We start from the raw sequence: 15,397 nt of genomic DNA, 5'->3' as shown, positions 1-15,397 counted from the left end.
CCTGATGGCAGTAGATTATAAAGTCCATTCATTGTCAATTCGTACCATGCTGTATTTCAGGTAATACCATTTTCTTAACAGAAATAATGTTCTCCCAATTTTTGCTGTACTGAAGGACATATCTTCTAAGAAGTGGAGCAGAGAAACTCGACCCAGGGTCGCTAAACTGAAACGAAAGGAAAACTCTATTTCCTAGAATAACCCTGTTTAAATCATTCACATCAAATTCATTGAAGGCCTTCATGGGAAAAAGAATGAGAAATAACAGCCTGACACTTAGGAAAACACAACAATGATAAATTTCCTTTAGTTAAATTAATCAGACCTTTGCTTCCAGATCCTACTGTGAGCACAAATGGGATGAGTAGATTTAAAAGCATCCCCTCCCTTCGCTCTTGATTGGTGAATGGAGAGATCACATGGCTTAAAGGAAAATCTTCTTTTAAAGCCTGTGCAGCAATAATAGAAAACAAAGATTAATTGACCCCCACACCCATTCGGTATGTTTGTTTCTACACAGCACGCTGGAGACGGTGACTCCCTGTTGGCTGCTCCTGGAAACTACGAATTCAATTGCGCTGCGTACAAGATTCACTCAAAACTGATACTTTACCATTTGCTTGACATAACTGAGAGTTATGTACCTAAAAAACAGCAACATCTTGAATATCAAATGCAAAGTTGTTGTAGTACTTTTGGTCTGGTCCAAAACCACCATATATCCCCATTCATTTGCTCCATGTGTCCACCGATAAATATTTTAGAGATAAAAGAGAAAGAATAAAATGCAAACTTGCCACCTGTCCCATTTGGTAGTTATTTAAAAGTCCTCTGACCTCTGTATAGGGCTTCTCCAAACCAGAAAGGAATAGGTAATATAGAGAGAAAGAAATGATCTCTGTACGCGGGTTATTAACATGAATCACTTTAGGGATCATTGTTTGCTTAGTCTCTTTTCTACCATCACCCATTCTCTGGATGATGGACCGTTGAGCTAAGTTGTCAGATAATGGTTGCGTTGTTGCCCATTTACATCACTTGCATATTTCCCACCAGTCACAGAGCTTTCTGATGATCTACCACTCTCTAAAATTAGGTGACACACAGCAAGAGGCAGGGGAGTTGGCATTCTGCACTTTTTGCCTTGGGAATAATTATTTTAATTTCAAGAAATAAAATAACTGGGAGAGTAAAAAAAAAAAAAAAAAAGAACAAGAAAAAGAAAAACAACCACAATATTCAACCCACAATCATTAAATTAGATATTCAAAGTCTAGCAGTAACACGTGAAAGAATGTTCTATTGCAATTCTTTCATGAAGAATTTAAAACCAGACTTTGAATACTACTGTGTCTTTTAATTAACAATTGTGAGCTGATTATCTGTGAATCATTATTTTCCTGAGGTCTCACATGCAATTTGAAATGACACAAGTGGTTCCTGGGGTTGTGGCAGGACCACATGACTCTGCTATTTTTGAGATCTCGAGAAGAATTACAGAAGCACAACTTAGGGCCAAGCTCAGGACTGACGCTCCAAACCCGTAAAAGTTTGGGAGATGTTTACACTTTTGTTTCACAGATTTTGCCCAGCCTTTGCAGAAAAAGAAGAGAACACCATGATCAGGTGCCTCCACGAGCAACTTAATGAGCGTGACAAACAGGTAAGGCAGTCACACCTGTATCTGCAATGCTACAAGCCGGACAACAGCTGTGCTGAAGGGCAGAGGTGGTGAGAGATAAGGGCTGAGATGAAGAAGGGGTAATCCATCAGCAACACTGGAAGGTCCTACCACTCCCATCACCTGAAATACAAACAGAGCACATGACCAGCCTTGACTATTGCAATTTCATGCGACCAGAGTAAGGGAGTCTCATTCAATAATCATAATGATGATAATAAGATAATAATGATCATAATAGAAATGTGAAGGTTGGACATGTTACTTTCAATCTGTTCTTGTCGCCTCCTTTGGAAGGCATGTAATGTCTGGAGTCTGATCACACGTGACACTGGATTCAGCCAAGGTTTTGTAGAATGTTGCTTATAGCTAACTATGTAAATAATGAGAGATGAACCAAAAACTATTCTAATCAGGAGATTGGACATACTTACTGGTGGATTCAAAGGAAGGCAGGCCACATTTTTTGATGGAGCTGGTACTGACAATGATGATGGCATAGCTCTATTTGCACTAGGCATTCCAGCTATAGAGTTATTGCTCAACTAGTTAAGCAGCAGATCCTACTCAATGAAATGCTCTAACATGATTTCTACATCGTACAAAACCTTGTGAAGACCAGACTCTAGATATTACATCAACGATAAAAAAGTTTTTTTTCTTCCCATAGATCCTAGACTGGCCAACTCATATCATCATTTTGCACTAAAAAAGCGGAAAAAATTCTCTTTGCATTTTAAGCTCCCCCACCCCAGACTACCTCAACTTCTAGCCAATTGTGCGATCTCCACCACCCCACTCTCCAACTGGCAGCCCTCAACTCTCAGCGCAACTTAAAGAGGCAAATTGTCAAAGTAGTGCGTGGGAAGCAGCACACCAAAATCCCACTTGCGTAGGGATGGGCCCCTCATCTCCCCACGCACCACCTTGAAATGTACCTCACTATTTTCAGTGTCACCTGAGCCGTCTGTTTTCATGGGTAGGTAGGGGCACAAAGTGGTTGACCTGTAAATCTTCAATTCAGAGAAATCAATAGCAGAGTTAAATTTTGCAAAGTTTCATAAGGTTGCCACTTGGCTACTCACCAGATTGACACAGACATTGATCAGTGACCTAAGGTGAGGCAGGAAGGATATGATTGGCTGCCTCTGAAGTGTCAAACAAACCCCTTCAATCAAATTGCTGGCAGGCTCCCACTCAACCTGTCGCCTGGAATACAATATAGGAGCCATTAGCAGCGTGGCTCCCTTCTGGAGTCAGTCTGAAACAAGTGAATGGGACAGTGATTCTGACACCATCTAAGACAGGACAGGTGTCTGAGACAACAAAGTGCTTCACACGGGATGAAGTTTACCCATGTTGTTCCAAAAGCACAGAGCACACTGGGAAGGGAAGAAGATACTGAAAACGTGGCAGAGGCACTCCTGCCCCACTCGACTAATGAGACAAAATCTATTGAAGAAAAAACAGAGATGATGAATGGGTTGCATTTTAAGTTCCCTGGTTTCAGCTTTGAGAGAGGGTATAAGACTACAATTTTAGGAAACCCGTCACAGGGGCCATTACTCCCAACAGAACTAACCTGACCACAAGGCTGCGTTTCTGTAACCTATTTATTAGACTGCAATTGATCTTGTCAGCTGTTAAACTAAGACACAACTGATTAGGTTTATATGGTTAACTCCTCCCAAAAACATGACATTAGAAGAAAACCATTCATTTAAAAAGTGTTCTTTCTTGGCCTCCTAAGAAATGAGATTTTTTTTTTTGGCTACTTTCTATGGTCATATAAATGGTATAAGTCTAAACCCAATTAGATGAACATGGAATTTTCTGTAATAAAAAGTCAATGCAGTCTGTAATTGTCTCAGTACCCAAAACAGCCATCTCCGTGGCCCCCCAAATAAACAGGTTGGGTTTTACTGATATCAATGCTATTTCTAATATTATCCTGGAAACAGTTTCTAAGCTTATATTTCCTATAAAAATGGATCATCTACAATGACAAAATGGAAATGTTCGTAAATGAGGACATGTTGACATCCTGATTCTCAAGTAACACAAGGTCAATTTGGGTCAACATTTCCCTTGTTGAGCAGAGATCACCTGAAGAAATTAAATCCAAGGCAACCTCAAATTCTTAGGATGTACCCCAAAGAAATTACCCACAATTGACCCATCTACTTTTAGGAAGCATGATGCTCTTTACAACTGGACTTGATTATATGACAAATGAGTCAGCCTATGGAGATGTCTGACATCTTTATATACAAAGTTATTTAAGAAAAATAATTTATTTTGGCACACCCTTTTAAGAATGAGAAGACAGGCCATTTGCCAATAGGCACAAATGCTCCATTGGGGCCACTAAAAAAAGTAGGTGCGTGGTAAGGACAGACATTTCCATGCCACTGAAATAAATAATCTTGAAATAACGTGTAGGCATTCATCATGCCAAAAAGGAATAGAGGAACAAAGTACCAATTACTGGAATGAAATCTTTCAATTTCTTTTTTATAAATCCAACAACTCCTGATGGCTGCATAAATGAACAAGAACACAGGTTAAAACCTGGATAAGTTCCAACAAATTGAATGCTAAGTGCCACAAATTCTTAGGCAAGAGCTGCACTGAATTGGAGTTAAGTTTAAAGGGACAGAAAATGTTCTCATTAACTCAAATTTGACATTTCTGAGTTAGTAGGTTTATTGACATTTAACCAATTGAACTGTCTGCTCATTGGTCTCCAAACTGGACTCAGATCTCCAGGCAGTCTGGTTCAGAGGCATCCCTGCATAGAGAGTGGATATTTCAGGTTACTGAACAGAGATTAAGGGTAATAATGTTAATTTAATACCACTGTAAATTAGATGAAATGGTGAAACTTAGGTATTTGTTACTAGTCCTGGGATTTTTCTCAGAGGCTATGTGGCTGCTTATTGTTAAGATTTGTCACTTCTCAAACTGGTACCTAAAATACCCTGTTAAAGCCAGTATTCTTTGAACATTAAATTAATTTTTCTTTTCTCCTCAGTTGTTTTATTTATAAGGCACACCTTGCCTTATTTCAAAAGAAATTGAAGGATACTCACTGAATTTCTTATGTGTACCAGATGAGGAACATGATAGCTAAGATATGAACAGATTTTTCAAGATGAACACATATAATTTTAAAGAATATATTATTTCTTCAAAACGTAGACCCTGTTACTTATGCATTCATATACCTGGTTAGCTATGCACAAATACCAACAGAAAACTTTCAAGTCATTCGTTCAACTCTGGATTGCACCACCATCTTAAAAGATGACAAACCCTAACTTTGAAGCTTGTAATACCAACAGCTCACCTCAAAGTAGGCATCTTATGAATTTTGTTGAACATTCTATCCAATCTCTTTAAAATGAGGATAAGGGCTGGCCTCACTGCCTCGGCTGTCCAGTCGGTAATGGGTAGCATCTCCATGATGTAGCGCCGAAGCCCACGGCTCTCCATCGTCTGGGTGTCGTATGGTGCCAGCTTCAGAAGAGAGTGTGCAATTTCTGCCAACCTAAATTTTTTCAGAGATTATTAAAAAAACATGGTTTATTATTAAAATCAGTAATTTTTACATATGTTCAAACTCCTCGTACCTTTCCCCTATCATTTCCCCCTATCATTTATCTTATCTAAGAAAACAATCCCTCTGGTTAAATTTACATCTTTCCCTACAGAGACAGAGCTGAAGTTTGCTGGGGAGAAATTCACAACCATGCTAACCAGCACCATTTAACATTCATGATTTCAAATTACAAGCTCACCCTTAGTGTTGCAAAGCAGGTCTACTGTAGGCCTCTCGTCTGCTTACTTATTCCTCTTGAGAATTATACTTTCTTTTTCCCTCAGTCCTACAACACAGTTTCAGATAGAACCTCATACTCTGCTAATACCATTTTCTATTTTCCTGAGAAAAGGGGACCATTCAGAAACTTTCCACATGATCCCATCAATTCAATTCATCTGTATCTGTAAATTATCCCTTTCTTCCATATCACAAGGGAAGATAATCCATCTTCCCATAGCAAACTGCCCACTTCACTTGAGCGTTGTGTGGCATACATACTGAGTGTCTATGATCTCATTGCATGACACTAAGATCAAGTCTACTCTCTGATCAATATTATCTGTTAAATTCCCATCTCAATAGATATAAAGGCAAAGTGTCTCAATATTCCCAAGGAACACTGATCAGATCTGGTCCCTGGCTAGCAGGAGTTCTTATTTGTCTACACTGTATCCACACTGGTTTCTTTGTGCCCAACTTCAGATTCACCACATGTTCCAAAGTCCAAGAATTTGCTGTTCTCTTGGGTATTTTACGGTCTCCTCCCTCATGCACGTATCATGTTTTCTCAACTGTCTCCTTACAAAGAAACCCTTTTCTAATTAACTATACAACATGAAGTTCAACCATCCTAACTCACTCTTACTTTGCTTTACTTTCTATAAATCATATCCGTCTCACTTTTTATTTTTTTTAAAGATTCTATTTATTCATGAGAGAGAGAGAGAGAGAGAGAGGCAGAAACACAGGCAGAGGGAGAAGCAGGCTCCCTGAGGGGAGCCCAATGTGGGACTTGATCCCAGGACCCAGGATCATGCCCTGAGCCAAAGGTAGATGCTCAACCACTGAGCCACTTAGGCATCCCTGAATGTGCATGTCTTAAATAATTTTAAACAGCCTGTATGTTCTTCTATCTCTTTCTCACAAATGTGCCATGCAGAACATTGTTTACTTTTTAGTCTGTATGACGGATAAGAGCAAGTCTATATGCACATACTTCTTTCCCCTTATTATTTTATAGATAACATTGAGAAATGCTTGAGAAAGCATCAATCTGTCTATTTTAAGCACAAGGACAGTATTTAGAACTGAATTTTAGTCATTTTATGCACTACCTGAATTTCTCTAATCCCTGCTGGTGTTAAAAAATGAATTTGCATTGAGCATAGCACAAACATTTCCTTTAATATAATCTTTGCTGTACTAGCACATAGATAATCTTTTGGTAAAAAAAAAAAAATCCTATGTCATTTCCCGGTGAGAACACAAGAGATTTTCCAATGGAGAAGGAGAGTTGAAGAGAAGGAGGCAAGGAAAGGAGAGAGATGGTGAGACTTTGCGGACCTTATTATTCTGCTATATATATTGCTGCTTTGGCAGCTCTGGTTTAGGCAAATGAAACATTAAATTCCCTTAGGGCAGAGACTCTATCTAATCAGAGATCCTTATAGTCAGCCATATATTTTGCTAACACAGGATTACAGATTGCCTCTTGGTGCTTTGGCTTGAATCAAATACTTCAGGTAAATTTCTCCTCTTATATCATGCCATTCCTGTTTTTATCAATCTTCTCTCCTTGAGTGGTACTACTCATTCTTATGATTTTAAACACCACCTATGTGCCCATAGTTCTGACGGTTACATGTATCCAAATGTATACTTAACTTATAAGAGAAAGCCTAAATTATCCCTCTTGATTGGTGCAAGTCAGAGCATATGGGTCTATCCCTACTTAGCAACACAGAATATCTCTGGCCAGAGATCATGGCAGGTCCTTTTTTAATCAAAAACTTGTGAGAAATTGCATTAATAGTGCTCATTGAGTCTATTTCCTGGCAGTAAAAAAATCTGCCTATCCTGCAATAGGCAATGAAATAATTGTGCTTTTAAATCACATTATCTTGGCTTCAGATAGGTTGCTCTTGATGAATTGCATTATGATGTTACGCCAACTTTCAGTACTGACAGGCATCCAGCCATGTGAAACTAACACTTTATTTACCACGCGGGTGTTGTTCATCACACCACTCTCTCCTTTTAGCAAACACCAACCAGGAGACATTTCTTATTCTTTGTATTTTAAAAAAGTAATTTTTTATCAAACAACTAGTTGTTTTTATCTTACCAACACTATGATTTTGTTTTTTTTTTAATTTTTATTTATTTATGATAGAGAGAGAGAGAGGCAGAGACATAGGCAGAGGGAGAAGCAGGCTCCATGCACCGGGAGCCTGATGTGGGATTCGATCCCCGGTCTCCAGGATCGCGCCCTGGGCCAAAGGCAGGCGTTAAACCGCTGTGCCACCCAGGGATCCCAACACTATGATTTTGTAAATGGTCATTTCCTCCTCATTGCTCTGACAACTTGGAAGCTCAAAATCAAATTTATGGTCATGAATAGCAGCTAATCTGATCAAATCATATAGATTTCCTGTATTGATGTTATTGTAAACATAATTATTTCCTTGCTAATTTTCTACTTTGTTTTGACTCTCTAACTTGTATATTCTATCCCTTTGCTTAATTTTCTTTTTTAAAAAGATTTTATTTATTTATTTGAGAGAGGGAGAGAAAGAGTGTGCAGAGGCACAGTAGGAGAGGGAGAGACGCAGACTCCCTGCTGAGCACAGAGCCTGATGTAGGCTCCATCTCACAACCCTGAGATCATGACCTGAGCTGAAATCAGGTGTCAGACACTTAACGACTCAGCCACCCAGGCACCCCCCTCTGTTTAATTTTCTAAGTTGCCTTAAGTATTTCGTAAATTAATAAATACATAGATACACAAACATGGTATATATAGTACTTGCAACAATGTACTGTGGTTCTTTTCTTATGCATGCTTCTTCTATTAGACTGTGGTCATGGTGAGGACCAGGACTTTATTTTACATTCCCAGTGTCTAGCATAGTATTTGGATCATGCTCATTAGCATTAGTATCAGTTGAACTCTATCAATTCAGTGCCAGGACACAGATGTAAGTCATTTGAACTATAGCCCACTTAATCTTTTAACAGGGTTTGGCCTCTGGAGAGAGCTCCAGATCTAACTAACACTCTCCTCTTCTTCCAAAGGCTTTAAGTACTTACAAATGATTGAATTAAAGGACGGTTACTAACCCATGATCCTGATCTTCCTCTTTCTCTCTCATCCATCTTTTAGGAATCTCGTCCCTTTCTGCCCACAAAATGGCGGTTGGTAGAAGTGATAGTCTGATTCTAGGGAATGTGATGTTGCTTTGTTCACAGGATTACTTGGTTCAGCTAGCCATCATCAGTGGGAAAGGAGGAGAGATAGACTGAATGGAGCTCTTGGTTGCTATGGCAACAGGCTCATAATACTCCAAACTTTCCTCCCCCTCCCCAGTGTAGGTGCTGAAATTCTAAGTGTGAAATAAGCTCTTCCCCATTACTGTACAGTGGGAACATGAACACATTTGAAACTCTGGAGTCTTGGGTGTGGGCCAGCCTCTCAGAGAATGTGAAATTAGCCTGGAGGAGAAAGAGTCTGTCTTCTCTCTACATTTATAGACTCTCATTTTCGCTCACTTCGTACTTTCTAAATTTTTCAAGGGATAATTTTAAGAAAAAAGTTGACAACAATCAGGGAAGCGGGATATATTGCCAAATAGCAGTGTTATTCCTGAATGGCTAGAACCTGACTCTACCTTTAGCTTTATGAGGATACTAAACTTTCAAGTGAATATTTTGTTACCCATGGAATTTTTCTTTCAGGGGATTTTTATGACTTTTTACACATTGTTACAAATCTAAATGGAAGATCTGGAATCATGTTTCTTTTAAGAATCTGAGAATACAGACATGGGCTTTGGGCTTCGTGGTTTACGCAACAAGTGAGATGTGACATCACCACAGGAAGAAGGAAATATGAGTGCACAGAGATGCATTTCTAGGGCCTCTCCCCAGCCTACCAACAGTAAAAATTTTTAAATGATGACTGGCCTCATCCAGATCAGAATTTCCACCAGGACACTTTTTTTTCCTTTTCGAAACATTGGAAGGCTATCATGCACAATTTGTATAAAAGGGATCCAAGCAAAATGGCTCAGAGTTAAAACTGCTCACTTCTTTGCAGGGCTCATTACTGAGTCCACAGGTCCTGTAGAAACAGCAAGTCTTTGGGCAGTAAGCAGTATTGAATTTATTTTCCATGTAAAATGATAGGAAATGGATTCTTGTAAAAAGTCAGAATCTGGTCAATAAATAGTACCTGGATGAAGGCTACTTTTATATAAATTTAGGTGATGAAATTTCCCTTTTCCTCTTTTTTATTGAGGAGCAAATATCTGGACTATGCTTCTCTCTGTTTAAGAGTTTTCCCCCCTGCCAACCTTGAGATCCTTTTTGATAGACTTAATATACATCTTCCTAGATGGCCCTATATGATATGCATCCAAGCCACAAGAAACAAATCATTCTGAGTATCCAAGTTCTTATCCTGAGATATCGCCTCCCCGCACCCTCACGCCCCCAAACCCACATCCCAAGCTGCAGCTCAGAAGCAGGGAAAGCAAGGATGATACCTCATGTGTGACTTCACATCCAGCAGCTCCAGGGCAGTAACTCGAGGTTCCCCAGCCAGGTTTTGCAAGATCTTCAGCCTTGGCCCACAGTGCTTATAAAATTCGGTACAAATATTCAGCAGGGACTCCCGAGGTCTTCTGAACTCCTCCCGAGCAATTCGTTCATCCAGTTCCTCTCTGGGAAGGCCTTGCCCTTCCTCCAGTAAGTGAAGATTCTCCCTGGGGAATTATAAAAGGTTAACCGGGGGTCTGAAAGGTGGGGGTGGAAACTGTGAGAAGAGAGTTTTGTACAATTCCTTCTATTATGTATCATATACATTAATGAGGAGAACCTCGTCTGCAGGCTAAATTTTCTTTCCTGCCATCCCAAATTGCAGTGGCTTTACACAAGCCACTTCCTGAGGATGTACCCAGAAAGAGTATGTCATGCATTAATTAAATGAAATCTGATGGGAACTATAACCCAGCTCAAAAGGCAATCATTACAAGATGTCAGAATTAGTATGAAATCAGGGCTTGCTTCTCTGTACCTGATAAAGTGCAGTTTGGCGCCTTGCTCCTGGTACCTGGGAATCAGAAGAACAGTCTGTATAACGATGAGAGCAAGAACAGGGGCTCTATGGCAGGGCTTCTTTTTTAATTTTTATTTATTTATGATAGTCACAGAGAGAGAGAGAGAGAGGCAGAGACACAGGCAGAGGGAGAAGCAGGCTCCATGCACCGGAAGCCCGATGTGGGATTCGATCCCGGGTCTCCAGGATCGCGCCCTGGGCCAAAGGCAGGAGCCAAACCACTGCGCCACCCAGGGATCCCTATGGCAGGGCTTCTTAAGGACTGTTTCTTATGAAAAGCCCTTGAAGCGACACATTTTGATAAGCTTACAAATGCACATACACTAAACCTAAAATACAAAATCTTTCTCTTTCATGTGGCTACCATACACACTGCAATCATAGGTGCTATGAAAGCTGTCCCACTGGCATATAATTCGTAGAAATACATGTTATAGAAATACATACAAAGTGGTCACGGAATGTAGCCAAATGAGGGGACTTTTGAAAAACTTTTGAAAGTAAAGTGAATCTAGTTACAGTTTTAATACCATGTGCTCTGTTTCAGGCGATCAGGGGAAGAACTATCAGGGGAAGACTTCCTTTCAGTTCTGGAGACTTACTTCTTTACGACTAATTGATAATAGGACTTTAGAAACTCTCTTTTTCTGTGTATCTTTCTCTGGTGGTTGAATTTAGCCACTGAATACCACTCAAAAAATATATATATTTTCTTAATATAAGAAACTGAGGCATGGGTTAACCATCACATCAGCTAATTTACAGTTGGCTTTGGTATTTGTTTTATTTCTAATATAAATGATGAGCAGGAAATTAACTTTATATAAAGGATGATACATTCTTAAAACTGTGCTTCAGAGAGAATAGAACATTATGAAGTTTCTCCTTAAGATCTCCCTACTAACTAACTACTCCATACTGGGAAAAGAGAACTATTTCTCTGATCTGCGGTTAGTCCTACCTTAAATCTTCCTTGAAGGAAGAAGCTAATTAAATGTGTGTGTGTGTGTGTTAAAGTATTTAGATGTTAATGCAGACAGAATGAAGCAGTGTTGAGTATTAACTAGTATAACCAGTGTCTGAGTTACACTAAAATATTTAGGGAGGGAGATTAAGTCAATGACCATGAGAGCATAATTTAAGGCCCTAAGTCAAAATTTGGATGGAACGCCTGTGGAAAATCTGTCCAGATGAAAGAAAGTTGACCCTGTATAACTGCCCCCAGGAATGAGAAACCACCCCCTGATTATTATTGTTTCATTTGCCTTTTTCTTGGAGGCAAATGAAACAACACTAGCATAGTTCAAAGACCACCCAGACAGCAGAGAACATCTTGCGTGTTCATGAAAACAAACTGACACAAATGCCAATTTCTGAAGGTGGCTTGGATTTCTCTCTGACAATGTCAAGAGAAGCCTTATAACTCTCCATGCTCACCTTCTGTGCTTTTCCGTGGAGAGTTTCACACTCAATATTGACTATTTTCAAGATTCCTTTCATTCCCAACAGCTGAGGTTCAGGTTGTATGAAATTGAAAGACCACAAAAGAATAAGGCCAGTGAATTACCTGGTGTTCACCCCAGACGACATGGTGTGATTGGCTGTAGTGGTTCCCTTATGACCTTGGTCACACCTGCTCATCTGTGGGGCTGTCATGGGCCTGCAATAGGGACAGGAACCACCACAACAAAACAACAGCAACAGAAGTGGAAACATTTACCAGGTCCTCAAGTTATGGAAACTCACATAAGTTTTATATTACAGAGTCTAGTTGGGCGTTTCTGTCACACGCTGGCTGTCTCTGTTCTGAGAGGCACTTTAAAGGGAACACTGATTCGCAGGGGTCTATTAGCATACCATGATTTAAGCCCTTCTACTTCTTGGTTCAGAGTAATAAACTATGACACTTCAAACCAGACATTTATGAACTCAGACTTCTAAGTCTGTATGATTTACTTAGAGGTAAGAGCTCATTTTTCTTTCTTTTTTTTTTAAAAAAAATTATTTTTTATTTATTCATGAGAGACAGAGAGAGAGAGAGAGAGAGAGAGAGAGAGAGAGAGGCAGAGACACAGGCAGAGGGAGAAGCAGGCTCCATGCAGGGAGCCTGATGTGGGACTCAATCCCGGGTCTCCAGGATCATGCCTTGGGCTGCAGGCGGCGCTAAACCGCTGCGCCACCAGGGCTGCACAAGAGCTCATTTTTCAATTTGACAGGTACCAGGAAGTTAACTGTTCTAAATAATACATGAAAGATAAAGACGTACCTGCCATTTTGACCACATATGTTGTAATCAATGACCTTATTTTTCTGAAAAACTATCAAAGAATGAGGAACTCCCTCTAGTCAAAATTATCCCTAAGACTACCCAGAGAAGGGAGTAAATTAGTGTCTATTATAAGTCAGTAATTTAGATGTCCAGAAATAGATTTGAATCATCCCATTTTATATGTGCAGGGTTTACTTTAAGTATTAGATAATCTTTGCCTCTCTATTAGTATCTGAGAGATGGAAGGGATGATGTACCTTTTCAAAACAATTGCTTGTAGGAACTCTTTAAGGCTTGCCTCTAGGATGCTCATTTTCTGTACACTGGGTGTGCTGGAAAGTAAGCTTTAAACAATCACACTAGACCTCCTCTTCCTGTGCCATTATTATGGACGGCAGAATTTAAAGATGGCCCCAGGACCCTGCACTCCCCCCGGTATCACCCCAGTGATCACAAACTGTTATACTGCCAAAGGGAAATCATTTGGGTAGGCTGAATCTTATTGCACCAGCCCTTAAGAAAGCAAAGTTTTTCCTCACTAGGAACAGAGATATTTGAAGCATGAGAAGCACCCAGGGCACCATCGTTGGCTGGAAGAAAGAAGGGGCTATGTGAGAAGACAGTACCCTCTAAGGTAGAGAGCGGCCCCTGGCTGGCAGAAAGGAAAGGGGACCTCAGACCTAAAGCTGCATGGTGCTGGATTCTGCCAAATACCTAAATGACATTGGAAGTGGATTTTTCCCCGGAACCTTCAGGTAAGAGTCCGGCTTGATTGCCATCTTCATTTTGGCCTTGTGAGACCCTGAGCAGAGAAACCAGCTGAGCCTGCCCAGAAATATGAGATAATACATGTTTTGTTTAGGCCCCTAAATGTATGGTACTGTCACAGTGTCACATAACAATAGAAAACTAACCTTAATACAGTTGTAATATACTTATTTGTATGTTACTACCTTTTTAGCTGTTAGTTTGTTTATGAGTAAAGAAATTAGAAGAGTGTAGAAGTGAAATGGGGTTCTTCTAATCTTCTTGTAAAAATAGCAAAGTCCAACTTTATTGTGAATAATCACCAGCTGAGCCATGAGACTAGTTCTCCCCTCTGCCAAGAGACTATTCAATACTCTGGAATATCCAGAGCCATAGAATTTTAAATGTCAGTAATGTTACCCATAACTCTTGGTGGAATTTTGGGTAAGTCAATTTTGGATTAGTTAATTGACTTATCCTGATAGAATGGAAAGGAGGAAAGCACTGAGATTGCATAATATGAAGAGAAATAACAAAAGTGGCACTTAGGAAAAACTGACATAACCAGAGAGGTGTAGAAGAAAGAGTATAAGTGACATTTCTCCTTAGGATGTTCTTCCTTCTAGGACTCTCAAGAAACTGACATCAAAGCATCGGGACTGGGTCCCATTGGAAGAGGCGACTGGCCATAGTGCTCTGTTCCACTACTTCCCATCTCCTCAGCCAGGTGCCCCACAGGCCCTTCAACACTGGCAGTCCACCAAAGGCTTCTGGACTACAGTCTGCTTCCTAGGTTGGCAATGTTGCTCATGATTAGAAACTAAACATATATTGACTTAATGAGTCACAATCTTACTTCCTCCTTCACTTGCTAGTGCATGCTAGGTAAGTCCTTCCTGGACTGAGGGATTTCAGCCTTGGCTCATCAACAGGGCAAGATGGATCTGAGGAAGTTGGTGTCTTTTGGTGGGAGTAAATCCCAGACAGGAGCTAGGCCAAGGATGTGACCAAATGGGATGGAGGGGCAGAGACACCAACCCAAGAAGAAGACTTCCCTATCTCTACTCCACGGAACAATATCTCCTAGCTCATTTTAGATGGGAACAGAGAAAGAAGGCCAACCATCTGCATAGCTTCCTACCTCCACTCACCATTCCTCTCACTCTGTCTGCCCCGTCTCCTCCATCCCCATCCGGCCTCTCAATGCCTTCTGCTTCTGCACCTGAGACCTCTGTGACAGGACTAACTTCTTGGCACTTTATTTAGGGCTGAACTCTGGTGTCAATGTACCTTTCCATTCCCAAATCCCCCAGCCTGCTATTCCACCCAACACCACTGAGCCTTGCCCCACAGAGAATCTGAATTCTAGCATTAGAATAAAATTCTGTCATTTATGTTTGTTATATTTTCTGAAATTGTAGTAAAAAAAACACAACTCTTCACAAACAATAAAATAATAAAAGATGGCTTAGTTGGAATTACAGACATTTCACATCTCAAAAAATAATATAAAATCTAATAAAAATATAGGTCATGTTTTCATATTTACTACATCGGCCCTTTTACAGAAGATTCACTCACTATTGGGTTAAAACTACCACAGAAGCTCAGCAAGCTATATGCAGATGTGTTCATGGTATTGTTATTACTAATATTGTTATTAATTATTCAGAATACTTAGCATTATTTATCCAAACAACTTAAGGACTTAAATTTTCAGTCACAAAAGGCTGAGTTCAGCAGGTATGTGTCAATAACGAT

General features: G+C 40.0%; 1 protein-coding gene across 1 annotated transcript in view; it reads right to left on the bottom strand.

The window, feature by feature from the left end:
• The window catches only part of UNC80 (unc-80 homolog, NALCN channel complex subunit), a 214,769-nt gene that overhangs the window by 25,487 nt on the left and 173,885 nt on the right, over positions 1 to 15,397 (bottom strand). The window contains 7 exon segments of the mRNA XM_055345384.1: positions 326 to 449; positions 1,679 to 1,804; positions 2,767 to 2,890; positions 5,031 to 5,231; positions 10,049 to 10,267; positions 10,579 to 10,614; positions 12,188 to 12,280. Of these exon segments, the coding sequence (XP_055201359.1) occupies positions 326 to 449; positions 1,679 to 1,804; positions 2,767 to 2,890; positions 5,031 to 5,231; positions 10,049 to 10,267; positions 10,579 to 10,614; positions 12,188 to 12,280 (923 nt within the window).

Source organism: Nyctereutes procyonoides, unplaced genomic scaffold (genome assembly GCF_905146905.1).
Source record: "Nyctereutes procyonoides isolate TBG_1078 unplaced genomic scaffold, NYPRO_anot_genome, whole genome shotgun sequence".
NCBI lineage: Eukaryota > Metazoa > Chordata > Mammalia > Carnivora > Canidae > Nyctereutes > Nyctereutes procyonoides.
This window is presented reverse-complemented; position numbering and strand designations above follow the sequence as displayed.